Source organism: Mus pahari, chromosome 5 (assembly GCF_900095145.1).
Source record: "Mus pahari chromosome 5, PAHARI_EIJ_v1.1, whole genome shotgun sequence".
In the NCBI taxonomy this organism is placed as follows: Eukaryota; Metazoa; Chordata; class Mammalia; order Rodentia; family Muridae; genus Mus; species Mus pahari.
Window position 1 is genome coordinate 74615735 of NC_034594.1, and position 19854 is coordinate 74635588.

A 19854-nucleotide genomic window follows, 5' to 3' on the forward strand; every position below is an offset into this window, starting at 1 on the left:
GGTGAAGAGAGCTTCAAACACAAAGCCCATCTTCTTTCCATCCCTGGACCACCCCACTGGACCACTTCTAACAGTTGTGCTTCTTGGATGCTTATGGTCCCTTGAGAGCCCAGCAGCTCAAATATGGAAACCCCTGTGACAGGGCTATAGTAGTGATGTACAGTATAACTCGCATAGTCAAGACCTCTGGTAGACCTAATTTAATATATAAGTTGATGGCAAGTTGCATTGTTTTTAACAATATTATAGCTCCCAGTTTTTTCCTGTCCTTGAATTAGATTTGTTTAAAACATGGTCAGGTTACATTATTTGTTTTTAATGCACTTATATTTGTGTTTTGGAAAATTGGGGCCAAATAAAGTCAGAGGCAGGAAATAGACCGATCATAAAGGTTGAAAAGTTTCAAGAAGGAAGACAAATACAGCTTTGTTGTCAGTAGCTGGCTCACAGGCAGAAAATGTGCGTCACCTGTGGTCTGGAGAGACTGGAAAGGCAGATTTTTGTTGCATCTTAAACAAGTTAGTGGCTGAGCCTACAGTCCTGGAAGAACATAGGTTACCTACATGGGGAAGCACTGGGAAGTCCATCTCTCCTTCAAACTCAAAGGCAGGAATTCTTGTTGGAGGTGGGAAAAGGATGCCAGTGCAGATAGTGAGTGCTATTATCTCTCAGAATTAAGAATGAGAACGCCAGCACCAGGGGGTCCCAAATGCTATGCTTAGCAAACGTTCTTGCTTTGGTAAATCGGGCTCCAGAGAGACTGTGTAATGTGCGCTGTAAAACACATCAGCCAGTTGCTTCTTACTGTTCTTGTCAACTGCCATACACTAAACATGAAGGACCATTATCATGTGATAATTGTGTTTGGAACAAATGTTTATGACATCCCCATGCCAAATGTGTTCAAGGACTTAGGGTGTTGGACAGTGCCCAAAACTATAAACATTTCCTTGGCTTCTTTTGTATAATAGAGAAACGAGGCTGTCAGATGTGATGGACTTTATACCTTACTCCCTGTGAGCTGTTAAAGTGTAAAGCTTTGGGTGGCAGTTTTCATACCTTTCAACAAGGATCATAAATCTACAGGGGCCTAGCATCAGTGTGATGACAGTGGTAAGGTAATTGTTTTCTCTGATATGGAAGTCAGGTTTTAATGTATGACTATATGGAAGCAGATGGACAGAAAACAGAGAACATTGGCTTAGTAAATATTTCTAGCTATACGTTTATGCCATTTGCTGGCTCAAAATGTTTCACATGCTTCCCACAAATGAAAGTGAAATATTGTATACTATAGCATAACACATAACACATAAGACCTCTGCTCATGCCATGGTACTGTGCATTTTCTCGATTCTTGTTTCTACTACTCTCTTTGTCTGGGAGACTCTTTCCTAACTCTCTGCTTTAAGGCTGAGTTCTAGTTTTCCTTCCCAGGGACCCCATCACCAATTCCCCTTCTTTTTTTTTTTTTTTTTTTAAAGATTTATTTATTTATTATATGTAAGTACATTGTAGCTGTCTTCAGACACTCCAGAAGAGGGCGTCAGATCTTGTTACGAATGGTTGTGAGCCACCATGTGGTTGCTGGGATTTGAACTTAGGACCCTTGGAAGAGCAGTCGGGTGCTCTTACCTGCTGAGCCATCTCACCAGCCCCCAATTCCCCTTCTTTAATCACAGCACACTGTACTAGACTGTATGCATCCAGATGGTGTAGTTTGCTTCTTTCGTATTACATGTTCAGACATGTAAATAAGTCAGCTGAGTATGCTACTGCATTGTCACATATAAAATAAGAATGAAATAGGTATGATAAAGGCAAAACATAAGCAGCAACATATTGAGTCATTTCTTGCCTGGCTTCTCTTCACTGTCTTAGGAATACTGCGAATGGGCTGTACTTTGAAACTGACGAAGTCACTCAGTTCAAGCCAGTCCAAAGGTCACAGAACTAAGCCACAGTTGACAGCTCTGGCCGTCATGCTTTCTTTCATCACAATTCATGACACTGATATACAGACAGAGAAATTCATACGAAGATAAACTGTTATTGATACTGTCGTACCTGAAGATGCAATGTGTACAAGCAGTTCTAAAATCAAATTTCAGGAGGAAATCACAAAGTCAAATGATTTCACATCCTACCTTTGTCAGATCTGATAGAATAACAACTCCAAAAATAGATCTTGGGACTACAGAGTTGACTGAGTGGTTAAGGACACACACTACTCTTCGAGAAAGCCTAAGTTTGGTTCCTAGCACACACACTGGGTTCACAACTACCCATAATTCCAGCTTGAGGGCACCTGACAAATTCTTCTGGCTTCCATGGACTCCTGAATACATACATACATATACACATATATATATATACATACATACTCATCACAATAAAAATTAAAGAATAAATCTTAGCTTGTGGCTGGAGAGATGGCTCACTGGTCAAGAGTACTGACTATTTTTCCTAAGGATCCGAGTTTGGTCCCTAGCACCCATGGCTTCTCATAATAGGTGTAAGTCCAGTTCCAGAGGGTCTGACACTGTCTTCTTGCCTCTGTGGGCACTGCACACAGGCCCTGCTTCTACAGACACACATGAAAGCAAAATACCCCCACATAAAGTGATTGCTTTAAAATCTTGGCTTTATTAAAACACCTGCCATATGTATATGTATACACATACCTATGTAAGTATACAAATGTATACATTTATACATATATGTATATAAATGTATATATGTATATAAATGTATATGTAAATNTATTAAATACATGACTAAGTAACGATGACTCACAGAAAGATATCAGGATACTGAAAATAATCTTAAACTAATGCATGAGAGAACTAAAGGAAGACAGTAAAATGAGATGTCAGGAGAGACGAGTTTCACTGATGACAGAACCTAGTGGCACACAACAGTTTCACATTCTATAAATAAAACAACGGCCTTGCTAGCTTAAAGGGCAGGGCAACAATTAATATTTGAAGATAAGATGGTTCTGGATTCCTGGACTTACCCTGTGGAAGCCTTTTCACCTCTAATCCACGGGGCCCTTTTGGGGGGCAGGAATACTTTCTGATTGTGCCGAGTTCTGAAGAGAGCAAGTGCATCATGTTGGAACATCTATCTAAGTGGCTGATAAAGCACTCACTGCTTATAATCTGCTAAAGGCTATTTGAAATCGAAGGTTGCTTGGTCGAGATGGGCAATGACACCTTATCATCTCCTTTGGCTAAAATAATAAAGCCCAAATTGTCAGGTCCTGTTTGGCTTGGGGATGGTTAGTATTAACTGTCCATTCAGGGTCTGAATCGCCTTGGGAAACAGCTTCCAGGCACAACTGTGTGGATTAATTCAGCCCCTGGGTACACCTGTGTAGAATTATTTTGATTAGGTGATTTGATGTCTCAAGAGTCATCTTTCCTGTCATTTGCACCCTATCTCGGGCGGGGATCCTGGATTATATTTAAAATGGATAAAATGAGCTGAGAGCCAGTATTCAACACTCTCTGCTTCTGACTATATAGACGTGATGTGACCAGCTGTTTCAGGGGCCTGCCATCTTGACTTCCCTGCCACAAGGATGTTTGCTTGACTTTGAGTTGAAATGAATCCTTTCCCCTGGAGTTGCTTTTGTAAGGGAATTGTATTACAGCAACATGAAAAGAAACCAATACAGGTAGGCCTTAAATTCAAACTGTAATACATTAGCTAGCAACCATAGCCAGAAAAATAAACAGATTTTATTTTTCAGAGAAACAATGTAATAAATATTGCGGGTAGGATTTTATTACCTTTTGAAATTGCACTGGTCCTAGTTAAAAATCCAAATATCATTAACTGGTGCCTTATAACCAATACAGGACTTCTGCAAATTCAGATAATCTCACGGGAACTTCAGTAGTTCCGTAGGAATTATGCATTCGCACAGTAAATAGAAGAACACCTAGTCAGAAAACTAAATAAGTCTGGTAATGATTTGAGGAACAACAGCATAGGAACTACCCCTGACACGCCCCCCATCCTAATGAGAGGGGCAATAATGTTTGTAAGAACAGAGGGTATGCAGAACAATTCTCAGTCCAAAAAAAGCCTATCTCTTCTCTGGAGGCAGCACACTGAGCATGCTCTGCCTAGCTTTTACGAGGGCAACTGTCCAATCTGTAAGGTAACAGGAGCAAGACTAGGTGGTTTGATCCTAGCACACAAGAGATGGAGGAAAAAAACTCAGTTCAGGGTCATCAAGGAGTAGAGACCCTTCCTAAATAAAATGCATAATAAATAAAGGGAAGCCAGTTCATTCTAGTCCAGCAGGAGTTTGTGACAAAACACTGCCCTTAAATGCACATCATATGATGCCCAAAATGAAGGATGGTATGGATTTTGAAGGCTTGCTATTTTTGTTATGTGGAGATGAATCTTCTATTTGTTGAATTTTTAGAAGTCTCTTACGGAGGAAGAGACAAAGAAAGCACTGCAGAAAATACTTTGAATGTTGCTATGGAGTATGCGAGGCTGAGCAACCAGGATTCAGAAAAACTGCAAAAGGCAGCATGCGTGCACCCTGCTCTCAATCAGTAAGATCAGGAGGCAAGCAGCAAAGCTGGGGGCCTTATCTGGGAAGCATCATCACTAGGATAAGCCATTTAAATGAGTAAAGGAGGGGAGTGTTACACACAGCATACATATGCTCTAGCTATGTTCTCTCTTCCCTCACTCCCATCAGCATCTATAACCCTGTGGAGATAGTGGCATTTACAGAGACACAGCAGGTGGCTAATAAATAGAAGCAGTTGAAAGGGATTTAAGCTAATTCTTCAGAGGACCGTGAGGCACTCTACTGCTTTGGTTTGAGAATGATGCTAAGTTAGAGCAGCTGGAAATGGCCTCCTTTAGAGAGGGCTCGGATTCTCCCTTTTTAAAAAAACATCAAACAGCTTGTAGCAGCTCTCTTTGATTTTTAAAGTTGAGCTGGTCATAAGTGTCACTAGGAATAGTTTTAAAATAAAAAATTAATTATAAGAACTAAAAATAGTTTCAGCTATGTACAGACAACCATACAGCACGTGGCTGGTGATACATTTAAAGTCCACTACCTCTAACAGCCTAACATCTTGCTATTTTTTCCCCAGTTTATATTATTCTGTATTCTTGTCATAATGGTGTTTTGGGTCATTGAAGCAATTTAACTGATCCACAAACAAAATAAAAATGTTCGTATTAGTGTGGTGCCATGAAATTGTCAATGTTTAAATTGAGTTACACATATGTATCCCCTTGGACATTCAAAATATTTATTAAACTTTTGAAACAAACCCCTTCATCTTCTTGAAGTATACAGCACAAAATTAGTATCTATAGTCACTGTTCTCTCCATTAGCACCCCAATTTACCCAATATTTTGAAGAAAATAAAAATCTCAGTTTGCCCTAAGTTGTTTAAGCACCAAAATCTGGACTCAGTGGAGCAGAAATTGTGGAACGCTACAATCACAAATCCTAAAAAGTAAAATAATTAAAAAAAAGCACCCCAGGGCACAGGGGCAGCTTGGCAGTCAAGAGACCTTCCTGCTTCTAGGAAGAATCTCAGTTCGGTTCCCATTACCTAAGTGGCGGCTCACAGGCCTCCTAATAGTAATAGTAGTCCCAGGGACTCCAGCACTCTCTTCTGGCTTTGCGGGTACCATGCATGAGCACAGTTACATATACATGCATGTAAGGGAACACAGGTATACCATGTAAAATAAAAATAGATAAATCTTTCAAAAAGTACTTCAAAACTATTACTCTAAATGCCAAATAATTCATCTAAATAAAAATCATGATTTTTCCCCCCATATCTTGAAACTCTTGATGAATAACTACTTATTGATTCAAAAGCATATGAAGATGCAATAATGCATTCCTAGGAAGGGACAATGAGAATTTTATTTTCCAAGGCACTCTGATTGGCTAGTTACTAGTAGAGTTATGTACATTTAAATTCAGCAGAGTTTATAAGCTGCATTTTCATTTTGTCCCCAAAAGAGCAGCTGGAGATATGGCAAGTAGCAGAGCACTTGTTTAGGCGCAAATTCAGCCGACAAATCTGCTGTGCTTAAATGTTGGAGCTCACGCACAGTCCAGCAAATCATACTACTGCTCCCTTTGCTCCTGCCTTCCGTCATCCCTCACCATTGGTCCCTAGATGTGGTTAATTGTCTTTTGCATTAACAGACAGCAACCAGGGATGTTAGGTTACATCTGACAGGTACCGCTGCCTTCTTGGGTCATCAGAGAGGCTGCTCCATCAGCTGGTCCCAACTTGTATCCTCCTGAGGTATGTTAATTTGGAATTGAGCATCAGACCCACTCGAACTATAAAGAGACCACCCCACAGTATATTAAAAGGTTCACATCAACGTATGCAATTTAAGTGCACATGCATATAATTAACTAGACACATTAACAGTGTGAGCAGCTAATTTGGAATGAGTCACAAAAGACTCGAATGCGTGTGGAAGGAGAAAAACAAAACTTTAAAATTAAAATGACTGCATAATGAAAACTGCTTCATGCTGTGTCTACTGTTTTCATGTAAACTTAATATAACTGTAAATATATTTTAATGAACAGTAGAACGAGGCAATTACCGAGAGCAAAGGAGGGCGGTTCTGCACTGAAACATCAGAGCAGCTCTTTGCCTTCGTATCGTAAGTGCTGCCTCAAGACAGAGGTGAGTTATAACTTCATAATTTCAGGGAAAAACGCTTTCCATATTAAAGATGCATGCATTTTTGCCAATGAGCTGAGAGCGAAAGCAAAAACTCACGTGAAAAAGGCATCGTGGAAAGGTGGACAGAAAAAGAAAACAAGAAATCCAAGCTTGACTGGTAAAAATATAATATTATGCGTTTCAATAATCAGTACAGATATCCCACTGAGAAGTATGTGTGAGAGTTGGAGAGTCTTTACTGAAACGTCTCCTATTTTGGGAGAGTCGAATGCTAGATTTACAACCTAAAGTGAATATGATAAATCTTGTTACTCAAAGAATACAGAACTTTCCATGGTGGCATATTTTTGCCACTAGTGTGACTGAGGTGGGAGGAAAGGAAGGCAAGTGTTGAGAGAGCCTCCACAGGCTCTCCTGCTGCCCTCCCGAAGCAGTGGGGGGTGGGAGGTAAAATGTCCTTTGAAGCAACCTAGAAGTGTTCAGCCTGTGAAGTGCCATGAATTCTAATTTTTTAAAGAGAGAAATGGGCCCTGCCAAATATTGGAGAGAAGAATCTATATTAATGTTAACTGGAATACAAGGCTCGACTGTAAAGCCAAAGTGAGTAGAGCAGCAGCCTTGCTTAATGCTTGCCTTCTACTTTGCATATTGAACGGCTCCTATATCTACTTCCAAATGTTAAATGAAGACTTTGGGCTTGGCTAAAAGAAGATGAATAATAGCATCAATTATTTTTCTTGTTTTATGGCTACACAGCCAATTATTACAAATCTATAGATGAAATGGGAATGCGCTACCAGGCAAGTAGCTTAAATTACATTTAAAATGATGTGGACTCAGCATTACACAAAATCCTAATTACTCATCGGCACAATGCACGGCAGATATGTGCTTGAGGTGAGCCAACCTCTGCACATCGCCAACACCTGGTCATCACACCTTCCTCAGCCGACTCCTAGAAGGTCTGCAATACATACTTACAGAATTACGGACCGTCAGCATAAACTGGGTTTATGAGTGGCTGAGCACATATCTAAAGTTAATAAACCCAATAAGCTCAATAGCCAACACACAGCATCTGGCTATGGGCTTGATACTTTTTCACTTCTGTCTCATTGTCTTTCGAACACTAATTTTTAGCAAGACAACATACAGAGACACAGAAATCGCCCCACAATTCCACTTTCACTGGTGTTTCCTTTGATGGCAACCCTCCCCTCCAACTTTAAACCCTTTGGCAGAATATTGTATACATAAAGTTTCTATGAAAGTAGAGTTTCAAAATAGTACATTTGAGAGTACCAATAAATATCTAAAGTGCAGAAACAATGTGATAGTTCTGATATTCCTCTGGGATGAAAAGAGCAAACAGAACTTTTGCCTATATAATTTTTAGCAGTTCAGATCATCGTAGCTTTTAAGTGCTATCGGGCTTTTTCATTCTTCCCAGGCAAATTGAAGCCAAAGTACATTTGAAGAGCTCACGTTCCTTCTAGCTATTTTAATCACTGTAAACTAAAAGTCCATATTGCTGGTTGCAGAAGGGATATTTTTAAAGCCTACAAAATAAAGGATGTGATTTGTTGAATAAGACTCAGAAAAGACTGTCAAAGAACAATCTTTTAATGGAGAATTTTTATTTACAAAAACTTATGAACGAAATAAAACAATAACGTTGATACCAAAGGGTATTAACTGTGATTTGCTGATTCCATTTTTATATAAACCTAGTCACGTGAGGTTGGTTCCTTTGTGACATGCCCATTACATCAAATAACGTAAGCCTATTAACAAATGCTTTGATGGCACTTGGTCTATGGAGATTTCCACTAATTGCCCCATGCTTTTTTCAAATACATATTGCAATTGTTTATTATAAAAATGACTAGAAAGCAGTCGCTGCAAGCCTCATATCACACTAATGAATATTAGGATACACTGAGAAGTTGGTCTACATGATTATGTAGGAGCAGAATATCAAAACAAACTGCTTCATGGTGCATGGCAAGACATGCCGGTCATTCTGGACTGCTAAATATTTGACAATGGTCCCAAGTGTCAGTGAAAAGCAGGAAGCCTAGAATATATTGGCATTTTTTTTTTCAGATTTCACAGATCGTCAATAACACTGAAGAACACAATGAAAGGGGAAATTTCAAGACATAATACTTATAGAATACATTTCTGAGTGTAGAAAGCACATTTACCAGTGAACTGCCCCCACATCATCCTCTGACATTCTAGAATAGGCATTTAAGAATGGTTCATTGATTAGTCATGTCACAATAGAAAGCTCAAAGAAATGATTAAAATCATTCCCCAAACTGTAAGTTACTTAAATAAACATTGGCAATATCGTTAAATTGAAAATATTTGGACTTTGGAATAAGACATATTAATGTATGGCTTGTGTCCAGATAGCTGATCCTTTGAATAAGTTATTAAACCTGAGCTTCTGGTTTCTTGTCTGTAAAACATAGAAATGCTTGCTTTGAAGAGGCAGTAGGATAAATAAAGTGATGCCTACAGATAACTTTTCACAGCCTATGGGACCAAAGAACCCTGGATGAACAGAACTGCAGTGCTTTTTGGGTGGAAACATGAATTGTACAAAAACTGATGTCAGAGTATCAATAATCTAAATTCACTTTGTGTGAGCATTTAATCATTGACTAAGACTGATACTGAACAGAGGACTAAATAATTATGATAACCACAGAATGTCAGTGAGCACTGTTATGTGCCTATTAATCACCTGTAAAATCCTTACATAAATATACTTGGTATTCATAAAAAGCACAGGTTTTCTACTGCGAGCCCACCAATCCTTACCAGTAACTTCCAGTGGATGAGGGCATGTTGCATCCAAACAGCAGCATATGGTGGACAGTGTCCATGCTGGCCCGAGGCTTGAAGTCAACTGTCAGGAGAAAACAATACACAAATGTGAATATAAGCTATATGCGTGTGTGGCAATGTCAGAGGAGACCATATCTTTCAAGAGCTTGAATATCTATTTAAAAATATGCTTTGATGATTTCATGATAAAATGCCCTGATATCTTAAGGTGAGTATGAGTTCATAATTTGATTTAGGAATACAGTAAACTATTGTGTATGAAAAAGAAAAAATAATAATTAACAGGCTAGTGATGATTGCTATTAACATACACACACACACACACACACACACACACACACACGTAAAAGTGAACTGTCTCTTTTAATGTGGTGAGTCTATTATAAGGGTATGATGTGAAAGCTCCAGGCAATTTATTCACAATAGATTTCCTTCCCACTTTAAGCAGAGTGCTGTGTACCAGAAAACATTGCACAATGATGCAGTAAAACAGAAGGCACAGCAAGTGGTCAAAACATGAGCAGAAGGATTCACAACATATCTATATCACCTTAAATCACAATGGCAGTCATTGAGCACACACAGTGCATGCACCTATATGCATGCACTGCATGTGCGTGCAAACTCAGAGAGAGAGGGGAGGAAGGAGAGGGAGAAGGAGAGGGGGGAGAGAGAGAGAAAGAGATTTCTCCAGAAAGGAAAATATATGTGCAAATGTATCTTTAGAAAAACAGAAGTGGAATTCTATCCTCGGTGAACCCAGTGCACTTGAGAAAAATACTAGTACCTATTAGCAACCCAGTCCTCCTTTCCTCCCAAAACCAGTGTGGAAGGTATTACAATAAGCAAAAACCAATGCAGAACACAAGTAAATTTCATAGTTGTATTAGCAATGGTTGATATTAAGCTTAGCCTACCTTTTATGGATGGGATTTTTGTCCCTTTTTGTCCTCACTGAAAGTGCTACCTCTGATGTAGATATATGAAATATATCTGCATATTTTTCTAATTATATCTCAGAGTACAGTTCACTGCAAACTGAAATGAAAAATACCTCTAGCTTTAAAAAAAAGTTTATGTGTCTCCAGGGCATACAAAAATGCTAAGCTAATATCATGTGTGTCTTTTTTTTTTTTTTTTTTGTATAGCCCTGGCTGTCCTGGAACTCACTTTATAGACCAGGCTGGCCTCGAACTCAGAAATCCACCTGCCTCTGCCTCCTGAGTGCTGGGATTAAAGGCATGCGCCACCATGCCCAGCATCATGTGTGTCTTAAGGCATTATTTGTTGTTCAAAAGCATAGTAAGACATGAGTATTATTAAATGAAAACATACTGTATCAAATTGTTGCAAGGGACTTGTAGAGATGGCAATCCAGAAAGCATGCTCTCTGCCAACCTAACCTACAATTTTCACAGGAAACCTTAAGCTTTTCAGTTATTGCACTGAAAATAAGAACTTACAGCTCAAATACCACCGCTTATGAAGCTAACAAAGAGGATGCCTAGAACACAGACTTACTATAACCTGAGGATCTGTTTCCTCAAAGAATACAGTAAGCTAAGGAGATGGACGCTGCTTTGGAAGTAAAGAGTAAATTGAGTCACAACAGCTCTTAATCCATAGAGACTCAAAATTTGTTAGCAAGAGAAGAGAGAAAAGGATGTGACAGTGACTTCACTGTGACATCTGTCAACCCATCAATCACCAACATCAATCCAGGTGATTTGGTTGGTTAGGTGTGTATCCACTTCCTCCCTCTAGGCTCCACGTGTATCACTGTTGAAGCTGCTTTCTCTAGAATAAAGGAGGACCAGTCTTTGGTCAAGAGTGTATGAGTAACTTGGTCGCTTGCTATAATCTCCAAAGAAGCATTCAAAGTCCATTTTTTATTTTTATTTATGTGTCTGTGTAAACAGGACATGTGGTTTCAATTGCCTACAAAGGTGGTTGTAAACTGCCCCATCGTGGGTGCTGAAAATGGAACTCAGATCCTCAGAAAGAACAAGAAGTGTTCCTCACTGTTGACCCATTTCTCCAGCCCCCACTTTTGTGCTTAACCTCCAATGAAAAAAAATATAATTGTGGAAATCTGTAAGTGGCTTTCCCTGGGATTTTGTATAACTTCATCTTGATAGATGATCTTTTGAGGGTTTACATAGATTTCCTACCATTGAATCAATGCTAGAATTTGGGTGTGACTCTTGGGGATGTAGGTGGAGGGGGAGAAGGAAAGAGAAAGAGAGAGAGAGAGAGAGAGATCCATTTGGGAGTCAGTCACTCAGATTAAACATGGAGCAGTGGGGTCGACAGAAGACAGAAGTAGGAACCCTGGAGAAGGCTCAGGACAAAGGAACAAAGAAAACCCAGAACTGTCAGGATTCCTTTAGAAAACATCAGTGGGATTGTTTTTTATTAATGCTGTGAGGCTTCTGTGGAGAAACAAAGCAAAAAACTTTTTTTTTTTTGACAAAAAGGTGAGCTATCAATAATTTTATAAAGGGATTCAGATGAGAGAGATCACTCATGAAGGCAAAAGTAAGCCATGTCTTGCCTTTTACAAGGAGAGATAGAGAGAGTGAACAAGCCCAGGTGTCTGCTTAGACACAGGACTTTCTGCCATCCTCTGTAGCAAAGGGGAAACTCTCTCCCCATCTATCTTGAAAACCCATTCTGACACACTTTCTTATGTGCTACTTATTTGTTTTACATCAAACCTTGCCTAGATTGAAGTTTGATTTTGCTTCTGAAATGAGAAAAATCCATCGTTAAGCAGTGGCAAAAAAAAAAAAAAAAATCCTATAGTTTCCACTCATAAAAATATTTATTCTAAAACAAATACCTCCTCCCCTCCAAAACTTATTCTGCTTGACGCATATCATCCTTCAGGAATACAATATGTAATTTAAATGCTAAGGAAATTGTACATACAAGGTAAAACAAGATGCTAGCTATCTTTTTTCAAAATCCTAATGAAAAAATATATCTACATATTTTTTATAATTATATCTCAGAGTACAATTCATTGCAAATTGAAATGAAAAATACCTCCAGCTTTAAGAAAAAAGTTGTACTGAAATGTAAATCTAAAGCAAATACTGGATGACTTACAATAACAGTGCTTAGAAATTCCATTTAAATGTGACCAATAGGCTAAAAGAGTTTGACAGGTCGTTTCCTGAGCTAGTTTGATTCCTACTTCTTATAGAAATACTGAGGCTCCAACCCTTGTGAACAGGATTATGGACAGAAGCCATACACGTGGCTTTAGAGATCTCAACAGAACACGAAACAAAATTTACAAAATAAAACCATATCTTAAAAGAAATCGCTCCATTCCTTCTAATCCTCTGATGTCTTATCATTTACCAAAGAAAGAAAAGGATCCCAGGGAGAAGGAGTTGGGAGCTAATAACAAAAACACTCTCATGTGACTGTACTGTTCTGGCAGGCAGGATAAACAAAGCTTTGTAGGCATTGACAGCTTGCTCAGACCTGAGCCTTCTGAGAGGGCAAAGAAGCGTTATAGCTCATCAGCCAGCACCTGCCGTCAGTCCTCCAGGTGGGCAGAAAGACAGCAGCGGCTTACTTGGAAAAGATGCTAACAGTTAAGATCACTTGATGCGTATGTCCGGAGAAAATTGCATAGGTCAAGCCCTGGGAATTAAACCCATTTGAAGGAAGAAGAGGAAGAAGCAGCCACTCAGACAGATCAATGCAAGGCCTGAGGTGACAGTGAAAATATACAGGTTGGAGGACTCCCCAGTGGGCGATGTCACCCAAACTGAAAGGCAACAGTATGTGTAGGGAGAACATAAGAAGGAAGACAGACAGAGTTCTATTTCTGGAGCTCTAAGCAAAGTCTGTTCCAAGGGCATGACGTTCTGGGGATCTGTGGCCTCCTCTAGCTAGCAGCAGACTACAATCAGGGCCATCAACACGTCTAAGGCTGTGACCCAGGAGACATTTTCATTGAACACTTGGTTCTCTCTCCCTATTTCCTTTCCAAGTGGATTTGCAGGTCTTGGTCTACATGTCAAACTGGATATATCAAGTTCATGATGTGGAAAGACTGAAGAACACACTCAGCCCAGTGGAGGAACCAGCGACCTGGAAGATATCCACGTGCATACAAAGAACCCTGTTACAAACAGAAATGGCTACCTCACCCTTTTAAGCTCAGTACAGGAACTGGAGGAAAAACACCAATTGAACACATGTGCACACATGGGTGCATGTGTGTGAGTACATGCATGTGCATGTGTGTAAAACTGTTGAGATATCTGTTCTTAAGTCTGTTCCTGTTTCTTCCCAGTGGAATTATTCTGTATAAATAAATGGCTTCTTTATAGTATGGATATTGCTAGATGCTGTCAAATAATATTTTTAATGGTACTGTTCAGCCTGTGTTATATTTGTTGTTAAAATAATGTCAGCTTGGGTTTTAGTCCTGCGGTAGAAGGCTTGCTTACCACAGGTGATCCTAATTACAGCTACTCTTTGGTAGCAGAATATATTCTACTGTGACTGTATACTCCACTTTTGGTTAACTACTCTTAGTAAATTTTAGATTCCCTTGATCTTTTAACTTTACTGATTAAAATAAGGTTTCTTTGAAAACATAATTTCTAAAGATAAAAATTGAGATTTTTTTCTTTAAAAATTATTTGCCCTAATAAACAATTCCTAAAACTCTATGCCATATATATATATATATATATATATATATATATATATATATATATATATATATTTCTGGATGAGGTGTAGCCAGTGAAAACATGGAGTGGCTTGTGACTAAGTCTGTATATATGATAAAGAACAGAAATAGTAGCGGTTGGTCAGCAGCCAAAGGCATTCTGCTAAGCCTGAAAGATTGAGTTTGTTCCCTAGAATGCATTTGGTTAAAGGAGAACTCCCAGAAGTTGTCCTCTGACCTCCAAACATGATCTGCCCCCTCAAAAAAAATTAAAATGATTTACTATATTAATATCCTAGCGACTCAAGCCATACTCAACAGGACTGGGAAAGTGTACCGCCTGAGAAACTGAATAATACAAGATATTATTGGGAAAAAAAGCCCTCAGTTCTTAATATCACTCCCATAAGCATTTCTTCATATCTACAGAATAAAGATTATAATGGAAGATAGTAATGGTCTGAATTGTAATTTAAATATGGGATAAACCTTAATGCTCATAATATTGCAATTGAGAAAAAAAATACAACTGTAAAGAAGCAAGCATTCTAGTCCATTGCCAGTGTGTGAGAAGCCTGAAGCATACTCCATCATCTTCCAACAGCTGCCCCACAGCACAGGGCAATCATGCACTAAAGGACCATCTACTTGAGTTGGTAAAACAGTAGGCTTAATAGAGAGTTGTCAGCAACACTTCCTAATACTGACAATGGTGTACAAGTTTATAATGAATATGTAACATAGGTTATGAGGGATATCAGCTGCTATGGAGAATTAATGAAGAAACACTTTGAACATATATTGCAAATGGAATAATCCTGAGGAATGAACAACAACAACAAAAAATCAGTATAAGGATGGAATTAGACTTCCAAATGACAGGCAGGCCTTTAAAACCTTTGCCTTTAATGGTAATAGGAGGAGGAACTAAAGAATCAATCAATAGATTTTATCATCTAAGCTGTGAGACATAAGATGGTATGAGCATTATTAAGCTCTATTTTTGCATGTTATTCCTCTAGTGGTCCCAGACTCATTTCCTACAGAATGAAACCTATATTCCTGTTCTAGCCTTTTAAGGCCATTCATAATATTGGCTTATTTCTGACCTCAGATTTCAAGATAATTCACAACCTGTTCACTCTGTAAGACAACTCTTCTTCCCAGCAATATGTCTGCCAACATTTGTTGGGCCATGCCCCTTGCCAGATACACATCTACTTCTCATAAAGATACTAGAAGTGAGGACACTCTTCTTCACAAACAGATGCTTCTTGAAGGGATCAGTGTGTTAACTCACCCCTTGTCATGTAGCCAGAACATGGCGAGGCTGGCCTTTGAATACAGTGGTCTAGTGGGAACTTACTTTTAACCACTTCAATATTGTTGCTCGTAGTTGGTTTCAGCGCGCGCACACACACACACACACACACACACACACCCCTTTTTGTTTACTGATGTCAAGGCCACAAAATATGTAATATGTACGTTGCTAGACCTTGGCCTTCCCTGACACAGTAGTATCTGTTATTAAAAGTCAGTATTTCTATAGTTTGCACCTCAGTGTAAATGTTGTTTAAGAACAGTCCCATCCAGAAATATTCTAACTGAGCAATTCTGTACTAGAAGAGCCATGATAATCAATGCAAAGGCCCAAGACAAAGAGAAACAACAGATCATTAGATTAATTTCATTCATTTCCAAATTCAGCTGCATTTGTACAGCATGATCTTATGGGTAGGGAGCTGCCATCATTCACTGAGGAAAAGACACATTTATTTACTGGTCACCGATGTGCACGAAGGCAAGAGGATGAAGATGACAGTCAAATTTCTTGGCTGAGTGAGCCGCTGTCACAGCCAATTCCTCTGAGTGTCTGTAAAACACCTTTTAGACAGCGCCTCAGTTCAGTGGTCAAATGCAGATTTTATTTTACCTCCGTCCAGGCAAGTCTCTGAATTCTTGTTATAAACAAAGGCAATGTTTTAGGAACATTTTGTTCAAAATATAAAATTCCATATCCTCATTAGGATGAATACCTACTTTAATTCAAATGTATTATTTCAGTATGAGTCTAAAAATACATTACAGATATTATACATGCACATGTAAGCATGATGTATGTATGTACATTAATTTCATGATGAGGTCATGGCATTTCTCAATAAGTAAATGCATTGTATTAAGTGAGTTAAATAAGTCACGTAAACACAATACTGAGAATTATTCATTTTTGTATGGTGTTTACATATACATTTGTGAGTACTATGTGTGAACATATACATGGAGAGAGAATATTGTCCTCAGGAGCCATCCATCTTAAGAAAAGAAAGAACAAATAGAGCTGCCATAACCCATTTTTTAAAAAGAAAAAGAAATCAAAAAAACAAAAAAAGTCTAACCTAATCTAATCAAATCTTAGTCTTATCAATCTCAGTCTTAATCAAACCTAATCTTATCAAATCTTAGTTATGGGAAAAGATAAATTCTGAGATTCAGAATCTGGAACAAGCCACAAAAAGTACAGAGATCCCCTCTCCTGAGGCTCCCTTGGAATGGGTAGCTCTAGTCAGCATACAACCACAGCTTCTACTTTGGGACTCTAAGAAGCACAATGTAGTCACCTGTCTAACATGCAATGTTGGCACCACGGCCCTTCCCTTACTTAGGCCTTTGCAGAAATGCCCAGTTGGTGCTAGCAGTTGATTTTCAATTCTACACTTTGAATGTCCCTACTACTAATGTTGGTGACAGTCTACCCGTTGGACAGTTCATCAAAAGACTCATACTGATAGAAACCCTCTCTCCAACAGGTAAGAAATTCTGTGCCATGCAAGCAATCCTTCTGGCAATAAAAAAAGGGAAGAAATGCTAAACAGTATTCGGATCACAGAAGACTGTGTGAGGACCCCAGAGCTCGAAGCACTTTAGTCTTAGAAAAGAGATGCTGTGAAAATAAAAGAAATGTCAGTGTCCTGGTTCTAACACAGAGAGTCATGTGTCCCCCAGCAGCATTCATTTGCTTGACCCAGTATATTTACTTGGACTTCACATTCAAATTAGCTGAAAATAAACATATTAACCCGACAACAGCAGCGGCACACTCCAAGGGTGTAGTTACAGTCCTTAGAGAGACCAGCCCTGAAACACTTCTGCCAACCTCCAGAAACAAACCAGTAATGGTCAACTTGAAATCCCTAATACTGCCGCACCCTATGACAACTGTATGACACAGGTGTGCCTTGTGACCTTCTCCAAAAGCAAGTGTGAAATGGGGGGGAAGGAAAAACTACCCCGAACATAAACAGAGAAAGTTATAATACTGGTAAATAAATAAATATATATATACACACATATATATATATATGTATATATATATCTGTGTATATATATATATATATGTATGCAAATATTATTCTCTCCTAGGCTGCCAAACCCAAGGATATGAATGGATATATTTTAAGTTACATTTGGGGTTATTCCAAGAACTATAATTAGGAATGTAAGTTGTTTTTCTATTTTTAAAGTTACTCATTTTAGACTTGGAGAACACTGACTCTCCTAAGCTTGTTCTCAGTAATGTCCAACTACTACACCCAAAACCCTCCAGGCGGTGTTCAGCCTGTCGTGGCATGAATCTCACTCTCAGGGATCAACTACTGAGCAGTTCTGGACAGAGTGCTGTTACCGGGTGTGTTTTGTCATCATTATTGCAGGCGGAGAAAAAACACCCCATGCAAATTGTTCTGGCTTTGCAAGTCTATAATGGACATTCCTGCGGGAAGCACCTCATGAAAATTCATTCTCAGGCTGCCCCATGGCTGCGTTGTACACATTTTACTCATCACGTAATAGCCATTTCAGGCAGCCCACTTGAAAATTAGTTGCGCGGGACCAAAGTACAGCTCTCATTACAGTTAACTTCCCAATACCAACATTTTAAGCCAGAAAAGAAAAGCAGAAAACAAAAAAACAAAAAGAAAAAAAAAAGAACACCAATAACTTGTCAATCCAGTTCCTTCCCTAAACATTAAAAGTCTGTCATCAGGGATGCTGAAATTAAAACAATCTAGACAAAAACAGATGGTGCCTTGTCACTTCTCCTAGGTGATTGAAAGACACATCTGGGAAGGACCTGTCATTTCAAAATCCTTTTAGCCCACAATATAAGAGAGTGGGTGTTCTTTCTCTCTTTCTCCTGTCCTCTCTTCCTCTCTCCCTTCTTTTATATCCACCTATACTTCCTAATGTTGATTCTAAGTACAGTCTATTTATTACACAAACTATCAGGTAAACAGTTTCATTGAATGCAGAGGAATTAAGAATCCAGATACAGACAGAAAGCCAATACTGTACAAATGGGACCACAGAGCCCTGGCAACCACTGGCATCCACACATAACGCCTTAACTACCACTCCTCATGCATCTCTCCAGATACAGTTTGTAATCTCATCTCCAGTGGCTGCCTGTAGTTTCCTTTCCCATTAGGCATGATAAATGCATTTTGGAAATTGACAGTAGAAGATTAATACACTCATAAGCATCAAAGAGAGCCTTTTACCGATCTCAAATATCTGTTCATCCATCCCCCATGATCCAAAGAGTACTTACTCACGAAGGCTTCCTCATCCACAGGCAGACGCATGGACATGCAGAAGTAGGTGTCAGACTGTTAAAAAGAGAAATAGAAAATCCATGGTAAATGACTAAGAACCAGAATGAAATGACCACTCCGAAATACTTGGACCGTAGAAGTATTCTGGTGAGGTCAGAATGCCTATTGAGGGCCGGCCAGAACCATAGCAGAAGAGCTAAGTGTGGATAATTTACATACACTAAATATATTTCCTATGGTGCTTTTATAAACAATTCTGAAACTTGTTTACAAGGGTCATCATCATCGATGATCAATCTAGCAAGGTCAAATTTAAAAAGCAACACTGTAAATGTGAAAAATGCATCTGATTTCAAATGAGTAAGAGGAAGTTATAATCTCAGTGTAGATATTTTAATTACCACAGAAAGTTGGTTTTGAGATAATATTGCATATAGTTACTCTATTATTTTAAAATTTCACAGAATTCTGTGAAGAAATCAACATCATCTCAAATCAGTCTTTCTTTCCAAGTTACTGTTCCCTTATCTAAATTGGCACTCTTCTTGCTTCAATATCATACACATTGACACTACAGTCTTTAAGCAGGGTTGTGTGATTATACTGGATGTATAATCCATCTGCTCGGGAAATGAGTCAGGAGGATCACTTGAGTCCAGGGTTCAAGACCAGCCTGCACATTACAGCAAGACTCCTTTTTTTCAAACAATAAATGAAAATAGAAAAACGAAACAAGGAAAGTTGAGCAATAAAAGATTTAACTTAAGGAGAGCATGTTTCTGAGAAAGACCTGAATGGAATCTGTATGCAGCAAAAAAAAAAAAAAAAAAAAAAAAAAATGTGCACTTCCCCTGATAATACCAAGGTTAGCTGTGCTCAGTTAATAATTCATACTTCATACATTACTGTTGCGAAGTGCTAGAATCAACAGAGCCTGGCGATGTGGATACAGATCATCTGAGT

General features: G+C 38.8%; 1 protein-coding gene across 14 annotated transcripts in view; it reads right to left on the reverse strand.

The window, feature by feature from the left end:
• Positions 1-19854, reverse strand: part of Pam (peptidylglycine alpha-amidating monooxygenase) — a 272033-nt gene that overhangs the window by 100577 nt on the left and 151602 nt on the right. For all 14 annotated transcript variants that reach the window (XM_029538822.1, XM_029538820.1, XM_029538818.1 and 11 more), the window contains 2 exons: positions 18888-18945; positions 9550-9637 (listed from right to left, as the gene is read on the reverse strand). In XM_029538822.1, the coding sequence (XP_029394682.1) occupies positions 9550-9637; positions 18888-18945 (146 nt within the window). The remainder of the gene's footprint in view (positions 1-9549; positions 9638-18887; positions 18946-19854) is intronic.